At 41.9% G+C, this 19,141-nt stretch overlaps 1 protein-coding gene across 1 annotated transcript; it reads left to right on the forward strand.

Moving 5' to 3' along the window:
* Window positions 1–10,303: 10,303 nt before the first annotated feature.
* Window positions 10,304–17,220, forward strand: LOC138961425 (tubulin beta-4B chain-like). Its single transcript, XM_070333070.1, has 4 exons — window positions 10,304–10,462; window positions 11,091–11,199; window positions 12,843–13,198; window positions 15,852–17,220. The coding sequence occupies exons 1-4, from the start codon at window positions 10,406–10,408 to the stop codon at window positions 16,668–16,670; spliced, it is 1,341 nt and encodes a 446-aa protein (XP_070189171.1). The 5' UTR covers window positions 10,304–10,405; the 3' UTR covers window positions 16,671–17,220.
* The last annotated feature ends 1,921 nt before the right edge of the window (window positions 17,221–19,141 follow it).

Below are 19,141 nucleotides of genomic sequence, written 5' to 3' on the forward strand. Positions count from 1 at the left end.
ATTATTTCAGTTTAAAAGGTGATCCTGATAGTTAAAGGCACACTCAGCCTCCCGTAAACCTCTCACACGGCATAAATAAATCCCTGCGCCTTGAATATGTGCGCGATATAAATTGCATAAAAATAAAAAATAAAAAAATAAATAAATCCCTGCGCTTAGAACTGTACCCACAGAATACGCGCGATATAAGCCTCATATTGATTGAATGATTGATAAACCATCAGTTTCTGGTCACAGACACTTTTCAGGCTTTTACACACAGTACAAACACCCTTTCGTTAAAACACTCACTGCTTGAGAACATCCTTGGTGCCCTCCGTAAAGAGCGAGCATTTTTCAAAGAATCTATTTTTGCGTGGAAACCGGCACGGTTGGCCTAGTGGTAAGGCGTCCGCCCCATGATCGGGAGGTCGTGGGTTCGAACCCCGGCCGGGTCATACCTAAGACTTTAAAATTGGCAATCTAGTGGCTGCTCCGCCTGGCGTCTGGCATTATGGGGTTAGTGCTAGGACTGGTTGGTCCGGTGTCAGAATAATCAGTGTGACTGGGTGAGACATGAAGCCTGTGCTGCGACTTCTGTCTTGTGTGTGGCGCACGTTATATCACGGTCAAAGCAGCACCGCCCTGATATGGCTCTTCGTGGTCGGCTGGGCGTTAAACAAACAAACAAACAAACAAATTTTTGCGTGGCCAGCCGGATTGTCTAATACCACAATCGGACGCTCATTTTGGCGCTAGAACTAACTTTTAAAATCTAAATGACAAATTGACAGCTTGTAACACAAACCGTCTTAAAGCTGTGGTCTATTTATGACTTTCCGGGGCTACGAGGTTGAAAAATAATGATACAATCATGTACAGCAAACGCTACCCGAAACCCTACCTATACGGCGTGTATGACCTTGAGAGCTTCAGTCAACGCTTGAATTTTGCAGGGATAACATCCGGTTTGCTCTCTCAAAACTGATCATATTTTATCTTCAAGAGAGATCAAGGGGAAAAAATAAACGCCCCGGCGAAGATTCGAACTCTCGACCTCTCGACCTCGAGACTTCGTATCTCATGTCCTAACCACTAGCAGGGGCGGACGAGGGGGGGGTTTCAGGGGTTTCCGGAACCCCCCCCCCCAGCCAAAATTTTTTTTTTTAAATGGTGTTTTTTGGGGGTATTAATCAGTGACAAAATCTGCTGCCTGAAACTGGTAATGATCATCCTCAAAATGCACCAGATTGCACCATTTTGCATCCTTTTTTACAAAATTTTCCGGGGGGGCATGCCCCCGGACCCCCCTAGCAAGCTAGGCGCTTTGCGCCGTCGGCTCGGCGCTTCGCGCCTTCACACCCATATCTTCACAATATACTTTTGGAAACCCCCCCCATAAAATGAACTGATCCGCCCCTGACTTGGCTACTGCGCCAATTGAGAAAAAGTAGGAAAAACATTGATATGAATTCATGTTATGTTATTCTTGAAGCAGCATGATTTATATCTCTATCCGCCCATTGTTCAGAAGTGAATACATGTATAACTATTTCTTAGATGTCTGGTTTCAACTGCACAGAGCTTTGGAGAGATTCAATTACTCTGTTCTTGTCATTTTCTTGCATGTTGTAAATAGAGATATCGCAGCTATTTGCATGGCGCGAATGTCGTGTAGCATGACGGTGTAAACATGTAAACATGTACTGCGATTCCGTAAAACATATTTGCAAATAAAGGCAAATTTTAATGTAAATTTGTACGTTTTTGCAACACATGAATGGTAATTCAAGCGTAGAATGATATAAAATTATCAATTCTTTATCTTTGACAACACTGGTGAAGTAGCCTAGCGGTTAAGACATCGGCCCCGGCATTTCGAGGCCCCGAGGCCTTGAGTTCGAATTCCTGCCAAGTCGTTTATTTTTTCTGCTCGATCCTTCTTAACAATCTTATTATGCTCAGCTCTGCGAGAGCAAACCGGATGTTACCACTGCAAAATTCAAGCGTTGACTGAAGCTCTCAAGGTCATACACGCCGTATAGGTGGGGTTTCGGGTAGTGTTTGCTGTACAGAAATCTGTACATGATTGTGTCCCTATTTTTCAACCTCGTAGCCCCGGAAAGTCATAAATAGACCACAGCTTTAAATCATAAAAGAATTCTTTATTCATCAAGACAAGATCAGTACAATTCGAAGTTTTGAAAGATTTAAAAAAGGGAGCTCGGTGGTGCAGGTCACGCAAGAGTTGTGTTTCTAAAGCAGACGAACTTTCTGCGTGTCACAGCTTTCTTTGAAGTCTACCGCGGCCGATAAGTTCGTGTGACTCGCAGTCGTTTGTTGCATTTCAGTTAATTCAGAGGTACACTATTAAGTGCTAGTGCAGATACATCGAGTCGCATTGAAATCACTAACTGACGACGAATTTGTGAAAAAAAGGAAAGTGTGTGACACGGGATCACGCATGGTTTTGGGGTAAAATAACCCACGAAATCTGGTGTGTGGTTTACGAAAGCTAAATAGCCATTAATCACGAACTGTGTCATTTAATGCTGTTATATGTATGCTATTGCAAGTGTGTTCCATAAGCCGGTTAGAACTGCTTTTTTTCGTGAGAAGATTTAAATCGTTCTGAACGGCCTTATAACTGGCATATAAAGTTTTAATGAAATGACACTGGGATTAATGCTTTAATTTGAGTTCGAAATTTGTTGCAATAATTTTGTGGCCAAGTTTAGATAAGAGTGAGACAAAGCGAAGAGACAAAGAATGAATACAAAACTTCACTCAATTTCAATGCATTCTAACCGGCCAGAATACATTAAATGGCAAACGCATGCTGGTTTAGTCAAGCTCGCATTGTGCTTCTGTGAACAGAAAGATCACGTTGTTGAAATCTACTTTTTTCCCCAGACAAAGACGACGCCAGCAACTACGGGACCTGTTAAATCAAGTTAATCGAGTTACCCTTGTTGGCATTAATTACGTCCCGTTGAGGCACACGCACGTGTGTTTGTGAGTGAGTCTGTCACTGTGTGTATTGTTAGTGTGTGAGTAGCGGGCCTATGCGTATCAGTGTATACGTGTGTGTGTTTGTCAGTTCAAGTTGTGTGTGTGTGTGTGAGTGTGTGAGTGTGTGTGTGAGTGCCACGACCGTGTGTGTACGGTGTGCGTGAGTGTGTGCGGCTTGTGTGCCACACGCCCGGTGACGGTCCGGTGTGTGTGAGTGTCCGAGTGTCAGTCAGGCTGTGTGTATTGTTAGTGTGTGTGTAGCGGGCCTATGCGTATGTATGCGTGTGTGTGTTTGTCAGTTCAAGTTGTGTGTGTGTGTGAGTGTGTGTGTGAGTGCCACGGTGTGTGTGTGTGTGAGTGTGTGTGTGCGGCTTGTGTGTCACACGCCCGGTGACGGTGTGTGTGAGTGTGTGAGTGTCAGTCAGTCAGGCCGCCTGTGTGTATTGTTAGGCAGTGTGTGTAGCGGGCCTATGCGTATGTATGCGTGTGTGTGTTTGTCAGTTCAAGTTGTGTGTGTGTGTGAGTGTGTGTGTGAGTGCCACGGTGTGTGTGTGTGTGAGTGTGTGTGTGCGGCTTGTGTACCACACGCCCGGTGACGGTGTGTGTGAGTGTCCGAGTGTCAGTCAGGCTGTGTGTATTGTTAGTGTGTGTGTAGCGGGCCAGTGTGTATGTATGCGTGTGTGGTCACGGTTGCGGTGAGTGACTGACGGCTGTGTGTAGGCCTATGCGCATGTATGAGCCACGGTGCGGCGGCCGTGCCGTCATGCGTGTCGGCGGTGTGTGCCGGTCAGCGTGTGTGTGTGTGTAGTCAGTGTGCGTGTCATACTGATGATCGCCTGTGTGTCACTCGTCAGTCAGTGTGTGTATGTGTGTCAGTGTGTGTGTGTGCGTGCGCGTTTGTGTGTGTGTGCGTGCGTGTGTGTGTGTGTGTTCGTCCAACAAACTCATCAAAACGCCATGATATTTTACAAACTTGTTGGCAATTGTGTTATCAATACTCATGTCAAATTTAAAAGCAATATAATGAGCCATTACAAAACAACAGGGTTTTTACCCACATAGGGCCACGAAAGAGACGCCAAAACAGGCCTTTTACCGCTTCTGACGAGGCTGACACCTGTCCGTTCTTCAAAATAGTAACCAGCAACACTGCTAGGCACAACAGCTTAACCACTGAACATATTAGTTTACTGATAAAGTTTGTTGATTTAAAAATGTACACATTTGACTGAGAAAAGAAAAGACCTTTTGAAGAAGGTTTGCTCCAAGCCACACACGAAAAAAATAAAAAATAAAAAAATAAGGCAAAAAATAATTGTAGTAGCAAACCTGCATGCAACTGAGGATAAAAAAAAAAAGCTTAACCACTGAAATAATTGTGTATGGGTAGAAAGTGAGTTGTTCTTCCATTTGAGATCAAAAACGGGATCCCTCTTGCTTATTTTGATTTTTTGTGTATTTTAGTGTCTGCAAGTTTACTTTTGCGAATTTTATTTTGAGGGGTGTCCTAGGTCTCCGGTACACTGCATAAACATTAACTAATGAAAAATGAAACTCTTTATTTCATACGGTAGGGGAATGAATTACCTTGGCTTTCTGGCAATATATTTGGTTTTAATATAACTGGCCGCATCACAAAGATCTACAGCTAGTCATATGTGTTTATTTTTTTTATGACGAGTAGTGTAGTATATGATTCGTTCTTCGCTTTAATTCTATTGAGCTGGCCTGCATTCCCCTTGGAGCCAAAGGAGACTATAACTGTCAAAATCAGTGCCTCTCTGGCTAGCGGGTGTTTACTTCATTGTCAACTTCCCTGGTCAAAAAATGGGAGGAACCGGCTGAAAAGCTCAAAGGCTGAAAGAAGGGACCTTCCTTTAGCGTTGTCATTTGTGTACATCTCAACTTCTGTATGGAAGAGAATGTGATCATCGAAGACAACCGAGTGTTTTAGTCCCAACCCTCCCTAAAATCACGGCAAACAAGGCAAGCCTGATACTGAGACACTACCTAGCTACTTACAGCCTTTTTATATTTAGTCAAGTTTTGACTAAATATTTTAACATCGAGGGGGAATCGAAACGAGGGTCGTGGTGTATGTGCGTGTGTGCGTGCGTGTGTGCGTGTGTGTCAGTGTGTGTGTGTGTGTGTAGAGCTATTCAGACTAAACTACTGGACCGATCTTTATGAAATTTGACATGAGAGTTCCTGGGTATGAAATCCCCGAAAGTTTTTTTCATTTTTTTGATAAATGTCTTTGATGACGTCATATCCGGCTTTTCGTGAAAGTTGAGGCGGCACTGTCACGCCCTCATTTTTCAACCAAATTGGTTGAAATTTTGGTCAAGTAATCTTCGACAAAGCCCGGACTTCGGTATTGCATTTCAGCTTGGTGGCTTAAAAATTAATTGATGACTTTGGTCATTAAAAATCTGAAAATTGTAAAAACAAATACAAATTTATAAAACGATCCAAATTTACGTTTATCTTATTCTCCATCATTTGCTGATTCCAAAAACATATAAATATGTTATATTCGGATTAAAAACAAGCTCTGAAAATTAAATATATAAAAATTATTATCAATTTTTTTTTTTCGAAATCAATTTAAAAACACTTTCATCTTATTTCTTGTCGGTTCCTGATTCCAAAAATATATAGATATGATATGTTTGGATTAAAAACACGCTCAGAAAGTTAAAACGAAGAGAGGTACAGAAAAGCGTGCTATTCTTCTCAGCGCAACGAATACCCCGCTCTTCTTGTCAATTCCACGGGCACTGCCTTTGCCACGGGCGGTGGAGTGACGATGCTACGAGTATACGGTCTTGCTGCGTTGCGTTGCGTTCAGTTTCATTCTGTGAGTTCGACAGCTACTTGACTAAATATTGTATTTTCGCCTTACGCGACTTGTTTAAAATTGTGTTTATATATACACATACAACTTCATTGACCCTAATCAAGTTAAAGTAATAAGTCTTGTAGTTTTTGTTTTTTTGGTCATGGTAGACTAGTTCCTCTTTAGGACGAGGTCCAGATGCAAAAAAAACAAGTCGCGTAAGGCGAAAATACAATATTTAGTCAAGTAGCTGTCGAACTCACAGAATGAAACTGAACGCAACGCAACGCAGCAAGACCGTATACTCGTAGCATCGTCACTCCACCGCCCGTGGCAAAGGCAGTGCCCGTGGAATTGACAAGAAGAGCGGGGTATTCGTTGCGCTAAGAAGGATAGCACGCTTTTCTGTACCTCTCTTCGTTTTAACTTTCTGAGCGTGTTTTTAATCCAAACATATCATATCTATATATTTTTGGAATCAGGAACCGACAAGGAATAAGATGAAAGTGTTTTTGAATTGATTTCGAAAAAAAAAATTTGATAATAATTTTTATATATTTAATTTTCAGAGCTTGTTTTTAATCCGAATATAACATATTTATATGTTTTTGGAATCAGCAAATGATGGAGAATAAGATAAACGTAAATTTGGATTGTTTTATAAATTTTTATTTTTTTTTACAATTTTCAGATTTTTAATGACCAAAGTCATTAATTAATTTTTAAGCCACCAAGCTGAAATGCAATACCGAAGTCCGGGCTTCGTCGAAGATTACTTGACCAAAATTTCAACCAATTTGGTTGAAAAATGAGGGCGTGACAGTGCCGCCTCAACTTTCACGAAAAGCCGGATATGACGTCATCAAAGACATTTATCAAAAAAATGAAAAAAACGTATGGGGATATCAATCCCAGGAACTCTCATGTCAAATTTCATAATGATCGGTCCAGTAGTTTGGTCTGAATCGCTCTACACGCACGCACGCACGCACACACACACACACACACATACACACACACATACACCACGACCCTCGTTTCGATTCCCCCTCGATGTTAAAATATTTAGTCAAAACTTGACTAAATATAAAAAGAATATCTCTGCTTATTCTTGTACCTTTAGTGTTAAATAAAAAACCCGATCTCTCTCTATTTTTACTGCTGAACTTGGCCCGGCTAGACCGCACCACTCCTCGGTCCATGCGTGGACGTGGAGGGGTGAAGGGGGCGGGGGGTCATTCTGATCATCATCGCTCCACGCTAGTTCAGGATGGGCGGGGGCAGGGACTGACTAGGAGAAAATTCAGTAATAATGGTGTTTTCAGGCCAAGTATTGCCACACCGGCTGAGCAAACATACTTCAGCGCCTGCCATAGTGAGACTTCTTCACTGCCTGAGATTTCAGTCAGTTGGGCGACCCAGGCCAGTTGTATTATAGGTCTATGGTCGAGTGTACTGTAGTCATTATGATGTATGGACTAAATGTAAGCTTACAACGGCTATATGTATATGTTCTGCGCGAACTTAGAATCCGGTTTCATTCTAGAATGGACCGGGTCCAGGTTGGAATTCTAACCCTGCGCAAGTACAGGGGTGCCATTCTAGAATGAAACCCTTGAATAAAGGGGGCCGTAATGTTTGTAGGTAAGACAGAGTTGTCTTCCCTTGAATTATCTCCACCTGCACCTTCCCTTTGATAAAATGGGGCTGATTTGTCTACCCCTGAAAAAAATCCTTTGGCGATCTTGCGATGTCATGTCATGTCAAGAAAGTTGACACTCCTGAGTACGCAATAAACAAAGGCAGACCATAGCAAGGGGGACTACCAGGGCGGTAATGTTTGCAGGGCAGTTGTTTTTGTGATGAGAGCCGGTTGCGGCCGCTTGCAATGTCAGCGCTGTCTCCCTCTCGGAAATGTCCGGTTTTTTGACAATTTTTTTGACAGACAGACAGACAGACGGTCAGACCGACTAACCGACAGACAGACCAACAGAAGGACAGAGTGAGTTATAGAGCTGTTGTAGTCATATTATATATCGATACAAAGCTAAAGACTTTATCTTCACAATTCAGAAGACCAACTTCATGTATATGAATAAGATTAAAAGTTACAAGCGAGATCGGCAAAACACTGTCAGTCCGGAAATTTCCGTTCGTAGCGATCAGTGCTGAGTGTCTCTCAAAATCGTAATCACTTTCAGAACATCACAATCCCAATTCACGATGTCTTTGAGTAAAGTGAAACAACACACAAAAAACAAAAACAAACAGAAAATCCACATTTGTGGCTTTGGCTGTGTGATAGTCTAACTGAAATGACTATTCCAACTTGGACCCAAATTCCAACCTTGCGCACGGCCGATTCTAGAATGGACCAGCAACAAGGGTTTCATTCTAGAATGGCACCCCTGTACTTGCGCAGGGTTAGAATTCCAACCTGGACCCGGTCCATTCTAGAATGAAACCGGATTCTAAGTTCGCGCAGAACATATACACTGACTTGAGTCTGGCTATTCAGGTTCTCCTGCAAGAACGTAGCCGGGCCGCACAGGCGCAAACGATACTCATAATCATAATGATCATTTGTCACTTTTTCCTTTCACTTGCTGTTGCAGTATTATTTTTCTTCACATGAGTGGAACCAGCCTTGGCATGACTTCCATAAGTAATCCGACATGAATAAGGTTTTAAGCCGGTTCAAGTCATACTTTTCAATCATTACATGTGTCATCCTTCACCTGCCTCACTAAGTGGCTTGTCGTGTGCATCGATCAGTGACAGTGAAAGATACATAATTGAGAAAGCCGCGAGGACGGCTTGATTGTCGACCGTCATTTATCCTTGTCATTCGATTGTAGTATAACAGGCGTGATACGGTTACAGTATTATTGTGTATGGTTAACTGCAGTGGCGAATCACTCCGGCTTCTCTGACAAATGTAGGCCTATATGATATGTTAGTGTTAAAATTTCGCTGCAGTATCCTAGCATATAATCACTTCATGTCCCTAATAGGCATCGCTGCAGCTGGGCCCGCTGAACATGTCAGTAAGTTGTGATCTATACCAGAAAACAAGAACTAAGTCTGTCTGTGCATGAATAAGTTGACATATTTCACGCGCCTTTGCCCCGAACTGCACCACGTACGTTTGTGCAGGGACCTATATTTAGAATATAGTTTGTGTTAGGCGATTGCTATACACGTTGTTAGGTGACATCTTAGTTTTAAAAACAAACGCCGTCTGCGGTTTTTATTTCCCCCCTTGCTATGAATGAAGCAGAACCAGTTTGAACCGCTTGGTTTCCTGGCAGCAACCCACACATACACAGACACGGTGCCGTACGATGTGCCGCGTACAGTGCGTCGTGGGAAAGCCGCCGCAGCAGCGCATTGATTTAGGCGGCCAACATCTTTACACACTACTTCACGGGCCTCACCTTCACTTTTGTTAGTGGCACGTAAAGGCCAGCAAACACAAAAAGCAGATGACTCACCAGACCTATCTGCTAAGCTAATCTGTTTGTGTGTGTCTCACGCGGCATGAGCGTTCACGGAACAACACCATCATGAGTCGTTCGGTACACGTCATTCATTCCGCGTTCGATCGGTCATCGATTGATCCAATCTTTTATTCTTTATTTTTTCTTCTTCTACAATCGATGAAACATTAGTGCCCCCCCCCCCCCCCCCATCTCAGGATAACCTCAGTATTTGATTTGTTCTTCCGTTCCAAGGACCAAGGGCAGGAATCACCGTGACCGAACTGACCGAGAAAATCACGGCGGTTTCCCACAAAAATGTGTGGACAACTATAGACTTTTTGGTAAAAGCTATGTTGAGACCCCTCATTGTTGACAGTAAACTTAAGTAATTATTTTGCATGCCTACCAGGGGTACTGCTTGGATTTATTGTCTGCTGCAATATATTACAAACTGTACACAGTAAAATAGTTTTGAATCACAATTTCCACAGCAAAAACGAAATTCTAAAAACAAAAATGTGTACATTTCAGTCTTCCCACAGCACTATATGATCCGAGTCGCAGTAAGTAGCCTACTACTTACAAATCATAATCAATGCGTCTGAGACACGAATATTTTGCTAGTTATGAAAGGTTACATAAATAAACTGTTATTAGAATGATTGCTCCGGTTACAGTGTAAACAAAATTTCATGACTCAGTGGATATCTGTTGGACTGCAGACTGCAAGATAACAAAACGTTTGCGCCAACATGGTACCTTTTCACCACGTTTTTGTTAGAAATCTGGCAACAAAAATTACATTTTTTGCCTGGTTTTGGTTTGGCCAATGATGTTTGGTAAATAAAGTCTATTTTATGTTTTCAATTTCAGCGAAGATTCCAACAAAGATAACAGCAACTAACCGTAGACGAATTAAATAACATGTGCACTACTTTGCTGCTGACGTTGGCTCGTGCGGAGTAATATTTTCCAGTGAATCATCGCGCCGCAGCTGAAAACGAGGCAATATATAGCTGCCGGCAGATCTCTGCGCATACTCAAACTATCTTTCTCCTCGATCGTTTGTCCATCGCCCAACAGATATTTCAAGATGCGTGAAATCGTTCATCTGCAAGCCGGCCAGTGCGGAAACCAAATCGGTGCTAAGGTAAGAGCTGTTTGAACAATGTTGTATCAGTTTTGATGGCATTGCATTGCAATTGTTGACGGTTTTTGATTTTTTCCGGCGCTCCCTCCTTCGTAGCGCAAACAACCGGCATTTTTCATCCGCCCCCGGTTACAAAACGATGGCGCTCACGGTTTAAAATCCACGTTAATGGCTGAAGTTTACTCCATCCAGTGTGTATTTCTAGACAAATGGAATAATTATGCATCATATTTTTGTGGTTTAGATTTCTTGATGTTTGAATTTGAATAAGTAGAAGTGACCCAGTTCATAGTCTATTTTTAGAAGACCGCTTTTTGACAGGTGCGCCGCGTGCCATCGTTGTTGAATGACCCAAAGCCGGTCAGCGCCGGTTTTCCGAGTCTGTTGGGTGCACTTGTACTTTTAGCTGACACCGTTGGGGTCAGACAATGACACTCGTCAAACCCTCGATCAATTTTCGCTGCCCAAGCGTCGCGATTAGGAATTAGCTGGAATGCACGTCGCCTTGCTGGTGGCGCGCGACTCGCCAACGCTGTTTGAATTCTTTTGTCCGTTGTACGTGTACGCTGTACAGAGATTAGAGTTTTGATCCGTTGTCTAAAATATAACTGATGATTTGTCTGTGCAGTTCTGGGAGGTGATCTCAGACGAACACGGCATCGACCCCACCGGCACCTACCATGGTGACTCAGACTTGCAGCTGGAACGCATCAATGTCTACTACAATGAAGCCACAGGTAAGGAAGAGAGATCTATAACATGAATGAGAAGGATTGGCATGGACTGGGAGCTATGCTGCTCTCATCCCGCCCTTTACTAGCCCCCTTTGTCTCCCTTGCTGTCCATTTAAATGAGTTCCCTCTCTTTCTACAGATCCTACACTGTACTTTATCATAAAAGAGCAACATAAAATGCCTAGTTATTCATACATTAATGAAAACCGAGTTATTGATGTTGCGACCCATCTCGTCATCGGCGCTTTTCCGGAAATGACCTGTGCTTCGCGATTCTAGAAATGTACCGCGCGCATAGTGAGAATTCTGCTCTTTCTTAGAATGCGATGTAAAGTGATTCAAGTCATGATGGCCCATGATGATCCTTGTGTTTTAAAGTGATCAATGCTTAGTCTTGAAAAAGCAGATGCATTGTATAACGCACCAAACCAACCGAATTACAAAAAGCAAAAAACACTTTTGATAACTTCGGCGAGCTGTAACAACACAGTTCAACGACCCATCCCACTCAACCAAAACGCACCAATTTTACGTAATTTTTAACGTTTCAGATTTTACAACAACAAAAACACAACAAGAGTGTTCCGATATAACTTTTCAACACAACAAGAGTGTTCCGATATAACTTTTCACTGGTAACTATCGATTGTAATAATTCAGTTTACTCAGTCTTAACTGATTATATATTAAACTCACAGTCTCTCTGGGCTGCAGAGACAGCATTACGTCCCTTTACTGAGAAGGCTCTTATCACTGGATGGTAATCTAGGCTCTTGAAAGGTAATGTGCAAGTCTGTGCGCTATATTGATGTGATTGATTGTTGCAAAATGTTGATTCAAATTAAAGATTTCAGCCTGTTGTAACAAACACACACTCTACTCTGAGAGAAAAAATCATTGTGTTCAAAATAGATCGAGACAGCAGCAACTAGCTAGCTGCATGCGCTGAGTGTCACTGAGAGAATTGTTACAGTGTACCCCCACACCCCCAATTCAAGACTTCCCCTGTATAAGACCTTGCTTTTTCATATACCTTATTCATGACCTGTGAAAAGGGTATACTTTTTTGTGCCAGTCGAAGGGTTGCCATTTCTAGAACGAGGCAGCTCGTTTCCGGAAATGCGGCGCTTTGTTGCAAATCAAATGAGCTTTCGGGAAATCCCAATTATTCCAACTCTGCCCCGGATTCTTACTTTGCGCCCAACATTGCTATTCATGCCAATGAGTATATTGATCTCATTCTTTGATGAATATGCTAATCATAGAGCAAAATTACACTAAAATATAACACACCGCTATCATTAATGTTATATTTTAGTGTAATTTTGCTCTGATTAGCATTTTTTTTTTTATTAATTGTGATTTTTTATGTTGAACTAGAACCAACAATTAAGGTGGATAGATAAAATAAAAATTATATTAAAGAAATGTTAATATCAGGCAATCATGCAAATCAATATTTCTACAATGAGCCAACCTGTGGCATTCCACAATCTTTTTTAAAATATCTATTATAAAAAAAAATATGTATTTTAAACGTTCTAAAATTCAAAAGAAAAAAACAAACCAAGAATGGTAAGTAAACAAATATATTTTTTGTTTAGGTTACACACATGCTGATTTTGCTGTAACTTTATATATTTCAGGTGGAAAGTACGTTCCCCGTGCCATCCTTGTGGACCTTGAGCCCGGCACAATGGACTCTGTCCGCTCCGGACCTTTCGGTCAGATATTCCGCCCAGACAATTTTGTTTTTGGACAGTCGGGGGCAGGTAATAACTGGGCCAAGGGACACTACACAGAGGGAGCAGAGCTGGTCGACTCTGTCCTTGATGTGGTGAGGAAAGAGTCGGAGAGCTGCGACTGCCTCCAGGGCTTCCAGCTGACACACTCGTTGGGCGGTGGAACCGGATCTGGAATGGGAACACTCCTCATCTCCAAGATCCGAGAGGAGTATCCAGACAGAATCATGAACACATTCTCCGTTGTACCATCACCTAAGGTGAGGTTTTTATTTTATTTAGGTGCGTGTCACTTGTTACTTTTCCTTGTCATACATTGTCATCTATTATACATGCCAGCTTGGGACTTGTAAGAACTAGTACATGATAACACTTTCACAAATTAAACCTTTCTGAGTATCCCAGTTTAGTTATCTGTGTGTTTTTACATTTAGTCAAGTTTTGACTAAATGTTTTAACATAGAGGGGGAATCGAGACGAGGGTCGTGGTGTGTGTGTGTGTAGAGCGATTCAAACCAAACTACTGGACCGATCTTTATGAAATTTTACATGAGAGTTCCTGAGAATGATATCCCCGGACGTTTTTTTCTTTTTTTCCATAAATACATTTGATGACGTCATATCCGGCTTTTTGTAAAAGTTGAGGCGGCACTGTCACACCCTCATTTTTCAATCAAATTGATTGAAATTTTGGCCAAGCAATGTTCGACGAAGGCCGAACTTCGGTTTTGCATTTCAGCTCGGTGGCTTAAAAATTAATGAATGACTTTGGTCATTAAAAATATGAAAATTGTAAAAAAAATATTTTTTTTATAAAACGATTCAAATTTACGTTCATCTTATTCTTCACCATTTTCTGATTCCATAAATATGTTATATTTGGATTAAAAACAAGCTCTGAAAATTAAAAATATAAAAATTATTATCAAAATTAAATTGACGAAATCAATTTAAAAACACTTTCATTTTATTCCTTGTCGATTCCTGATTCCAGAAACATAGATATGATATGTTTGGATTAAAAACACGCTCAGAAAGTTAAAACGAAGAGAGGTACAGAAAAGCGTGCTATCCTTCTCAGCGCAACTACTCAGTGATCGCGCTAGGTATTTTTGAAACCGGTATGACGTCATGAGCTGGCTACAAGGCTCTCACGAAAATCGGTAAGCTTGCCAAGGCAACCAGTAAAAGACAAACAATGACTTACAATACATTAAATCAATGTTTATCAATGTCAGTGATATGCGGACGTTTTGTCTCTCCCCCCCCCCCCTCCCCCCCCCCCCCCCCCCCCCCTCAAAGAAACTGTCGCACAACTTGACAGTGACACATCAGCAGCCGCTGTGAGAGAGAGAGAGACAGAGAGACAGAGACAGAGAGAGAGACTTCCGAAATAAAATAGGAAAGCAAATAGTAATCACGCAACTGGAAGACTTACTCACTAGTTACTTACTGTTACAGTTTCACTTTCGCAAGATCTAAGCTGGTGTGAGTACGTGATTTCCCGGTATGATGCTATGTCGGCTATAGTTAGACGCCGTCCCTTATTGTCTTTCAGTTTCTCATAAACTGAAAGATTTTACGATGGACCGGGAACCGAAAGAAATGGCGCGAAAAGTATGATGTCTGTGTGTGTAGATCTTTTTCTCGGCGACAAGAAAGATTTCTCCGCTCCCTGACCACCTACATTGCTCAAATAATCTGCTAGCAAATACTTTAGATCTGGCACAATCGTACTGAAAGACATTTCGGAGCTCGCCTCCTTGTTATTTTTGACGTCATGTTTGACACCTTGACATCAAGTGTCATCAATGGAGACATAATCGCAACATTGTAGCGCTGTCACAACAAGCCATCCAAATCTCTCTCTCTCTCTCTCCTTTTGTAATAAAGTTCTGAGTCTGAGTCTGACTCTCTCCCCCTCGTACTGACAAACGATTTTTGCAATTACTACTTTTTTTTTTACCGGTCAAACCAAATAACAATCGGTACGTCTGACCGACATCCACTTTTTTTTCCGGTATTGGCGAATCTTAACCGGTAAAATACCGGAAATTACCGGTAAACGCGATCCCTGCTACTACCCCGCTCTTCTTGTCAATTTCACTGCCTTTGCCATGAGCGGTGGACTGACGATGCTACGAGTATACGGTCTTGCTGAAAAATTGCATTGCGTTCAGTTTCATTCTGTGAGTTTGACAGCTTGACTAAATGTTGTATTTTTGCCTTAAGCCAAAAAAAAAAAAAATTTGTCTGTTTCTGGTCACCCGACCGACCCTAAATTTCGGCGCCGACCCTAAACTTTTTTTTTCCAAACTCAAATTTTTATTATTTTTTTGGTGGTAAAGGACAGGGTGAGAAAATGAACAACAAAAACGTGTGAAAACGAAAGTCCGCTGACGATTTGTAAATGTGTTGAATGTCTTGTCTCTATGTATAGTGAATCCAGTCTCTTTGCGCGATTTTTAAAGTTAGTTTTATTGGTCTACATTTGGGGTTAAAAAAAAAAAAAAATCCCTACCTACCGACCCTATTTTTTTTAGCCATGTTACCAGAAACAGACAATTTTTTTTTGGGGGGGGGGGCCTTACGCGACTTGTTTGTTTTTCTTTGTGTTCTGTATTTATTTACAGTTTTTGTTCAGTTACTTATAGAAATGGCATTAACTGTGTAGGTTTTAGGTGTTTGTAAGGACATAAAGATGGGAATAAAAAATCCAACTGTGCTGCAACAAAAATGAATGTGCATAATGTTGTCTCCCTTTCTGGGGGGGTGGGGGGGGGGGGGGGGGGGGCGACTCACTGTGCGAGTCTCGCGGAAAATAATAAATGATGGTCATGGTAGCTTTCTTTGGGATTGTAAGATGATTTTGAACTCGCTTATTCAGACAATGGTTTTCTTATGTGTGTGCAGGTGTCAGACACTGTGGTGGAACCATACAACGCAACTCTGTCAGTACATCAGCTAGTTGAAAACACAGACGAAACATATTGCATTGACAATGAAGCTTTGTATGACATTTGTTTCCGTACCCTCAAACTTACAACACCCACCTATGGTGACCTCAACCACCTGGTGTCGGCCACTATGTCAGGTGTCACGACGTGTCTCCGTTTCCCCGGTCAACTGAACGCCGACCTCAGGAAACTGGCTGTCAACATGGTACCCTTCCCTCGTCTTCATTTCTTCATGCCTGGGTTCGCTCCCCTCACATCTCGGGGCTCCCAGCAGTACAGGGCTCTCACAGTACCAGAGCTGACCCAGCAGATGTTCGACGCCAAGAACATGATGGCTGCCTGCGACCCCCGTCATGGCCGCTACCTCACCGTGGCCGCCATCTTCCGTGGGCGCATGTCCATGAAGGAGGTTGACGAGCAGATGCTGAATGTTCAGAACAAGAACAGCAGCTACTTCGTAGAATGGATCCCCAACAACGTCAAGACCGCCGTTTGCGACATCCCTCCCCGCGGTCTGAAAATGTCTGCCACCTTCATCGGCAACTCCACCGCCATCCAGGAGCTGTTCAAGCGTATCTCGGAGCAGTTCACCGCTATGTTCCGGCGTAAGGCTTTCCTCCATTGGTACACCGGCGAGGGCATGGATGAGATGGAGTTCACTGAGGCGGAATCCAACATGAATGATCTGGTCTCTGAATACCAGCAGTACCAGGATGCCACAGCTGAGGATGAAGGCGAATTCGACGAGGAGGAGGGAGAGGAGGAATTGGCCTAAACCCCAGTTTGCAGGGTGCACAGTTTTCTATAAGCTTCGCTCTGAAGGACTGAATCTTCTTTCTTTTATACAACACATTCTGTCTTCTATTCGATTCATGCAGTCACTGAGTCAGTCCTGTTAGTTATTTTTTTAACAAGGAATTTATTCCGATTCATGGTTTATTTTGCTATTGATTCTGGGACCATACTTGCAGAACGAACAAGTGACATTTTTCTTTACCTCTTCGAATCCTTTTCATGCAGATATTGTACTTAAAATTCTTCTGCAGACATTCAAAGAAACCTGCTTGCCTGTTCTTGGTTTTGCCATTGTGGTCTTTATTGTTTTTATTAATGTATTTTAAGCGAGACTGTGCTGGGTTGATTGTACGCATGAACAAATTCTCCAATTCCATTTCTACACAACTGCTGACATACAGACAAGCCATCCAGACTTTTTTAAACTTAAAATGTGTTTGTTTTAAATGTTGCCAGTATTTTCCTTTGTGCAGAGCGATCCTTGTCTTTTGCTACAACCCTATACTGAGAATAAAATCCAACAAACGATACTGTGTGTACATCTGTGACTTGCTATGCTCGCTGCTTGGATTCAATTACATCTGCAAAAACCATTCATGCCATCATCTCCATACATTTGATAAGAAAGGGCGAGTATCACCTCAACCATGATTTAAGAAAGAATGGGAAGTATGCGGTCAAAAGACAGTCGGATGTGACGTGGAACCAGTCTCCTGGTGCTTCCATCTTCTGTGATCTTATCTCCCTTTGTTTCTAGGATCTTGTCGTTGGCACTCTGCCTCACTTGTTAACGATTTCAACCTTTCATATTGAAATGAACAACCAACCCGGCCGTCTGGTGCAGAATATCCTAGATGATTGTTCAGGCAGAATTAATTTTATTATGCTGCAACTTATTGAAGAGAACAAATAAAGCGAATATTATAAAGGACTTCACAAGAAAGAAAGTACATGTACATGTACAAAGATTTGTGACCCCAAACGAAATAAGCCACACCTAGCTGTTGAAGGTTTGCCTGAAGCATGTTATTAAGCTTCTGTGATGCTTTTTTTCCCGCATATCAAAATGTGTGTAAATTGAAATATATTACTCTAATACTTTCAAGCCTTCCCCACATGGCATACAATGGCATTTTCTCACTCATAGGGCATTCTCACACATGCTTAAACTGCTCGAGGTTACATGACATTGCAAGCTTCTGGTCATATGATGTAATCTCTTTTTGAGAATAAAATCTCACAATACACCTGACATAACAATCTCAACATTGAAACAAATTCTTTCTTGTCATACAAACTGATCAAATCACAGTCACCAATGATATCCGTATGAACTACCAGTAAATTGCAAGGCAACATAACAATTCCGACAATATAGTAACATGTGCTTAAATGTAAGGATGTGAGATTGCATATATGGCAGATTTTACAAGCTAGGTGAGATCAGAATTTTGACAACTTCACACTTATTTCTTCCTCTATGATGAAAACTGCATGCATCACTATCATATTGAACCGGCCACCCATGTGCAGATGCTTTTCAGGGGCATTGTTCTTGTTGCAAGGCATCGAATCAACAATAAATATACATTTTCAGAAAGGGTCAATTGTCTAGATCACTTGGCCTTCCAAAGTCCGTGCAAGGGCCGTATTGTGAAGAAATGAGAATTGAAGGTGAGGTCATCATGGCATACAAGAGTCATTTCCATTACATCAAGAGTGATCGAAGCTGGGCGCGCAAGAATGTTATTTTTAGCCAAAGGAAAAAGTGTGTCAATACTAAACAAGCATTACATCAATGTAAGCCAAGCAAACATCAGAAAAGACAATTTTAACTCAAAAAAAGGATTTAATTGAAATGAAGAGCTGACACTGAAAAGTAGAGTCCAATAACAACAACAAAAAGCTGTAAACCTCCCTTTTTTGTTTAAATTTAGCAGAACTGTCCTTATTTGCTCTCGTTTTGGTCAAAGACACCAACCTGCCAGTCTACTTCGTTTATAACGTCGCCGGATATAACGTCACCCCGCCGTTAGATATGTCGTTGTAAGTAATTTCCTTTTGATCTTATTTTGAGCCATCTTGAACACACGGCCAGTACCGTGTAACTGGCCTTGATACGGAACGATCCAAGGGAGGCAATCTCAGTCATCTGAAAGAGGGAAATCCAAACGCAATCCGCTTTGTTCGATTTTATGGGCTTGGACGATAGAGAAAAATAAGAAAAGCAAAAGCTGGAGTCCAGAACGCAGAATTGATTTGTTCTGAGTTTTGTTTTTTTGCCGTAAGCGCCATGTTTATCGGAGCAGGAAACTCTTCCAGAGTGAGGCCCCTTCGTTGATGCAAGTCAACAAGCATCAGATGTGCGAGAAGCGAAATTGTGCCGCAACTTCAGTTTTAGCTCGACACGGCGCTTACAGCAAAAAAAAAACTCAGAAAAAATCAATTCTG

Source organism: Littorina saxatilis, linkage group LG1 (assembly GCF_037325665.1).
Source record: "Littorina saxatilis isolate snail1 linkage group LG1, US_GU_Lsax_2.0, whole genome shotgun sequence".
Taxonomy (NCBI): domain Eukaryota; kingdom Metazoa; phylum Mollusca; class Gastropoda; order Littorinimorpha; family Littorinidae; genus Littorina; species Littorina saxatilis.

Excerpts from the sequence above, each read along its gene's own strand:
- LOC138961425 (XM_070333070.1), top strand. The coding sequence starts at position 10,406 with ATGCGTGAAATCGTTCATCTGCAAGCCGGCCAGTGCGGAAACCAAATC. Across the intron at positions 11,200-12,842 it reads CTACTACAATGAAGCCACAG|GTGGAAAGTACGTTCCCCGT; the intron begins GTAAGGAAGAGA and ends TATATATTTCAG. Across the intron at positions 13,199-15,851 it reads CCGTTGTACCATCACCTAAG|GTGTCAGACACTGTGGTGGA; the intron begins GTGAGGTTTTTA and ends ATGTGTGTGCAG.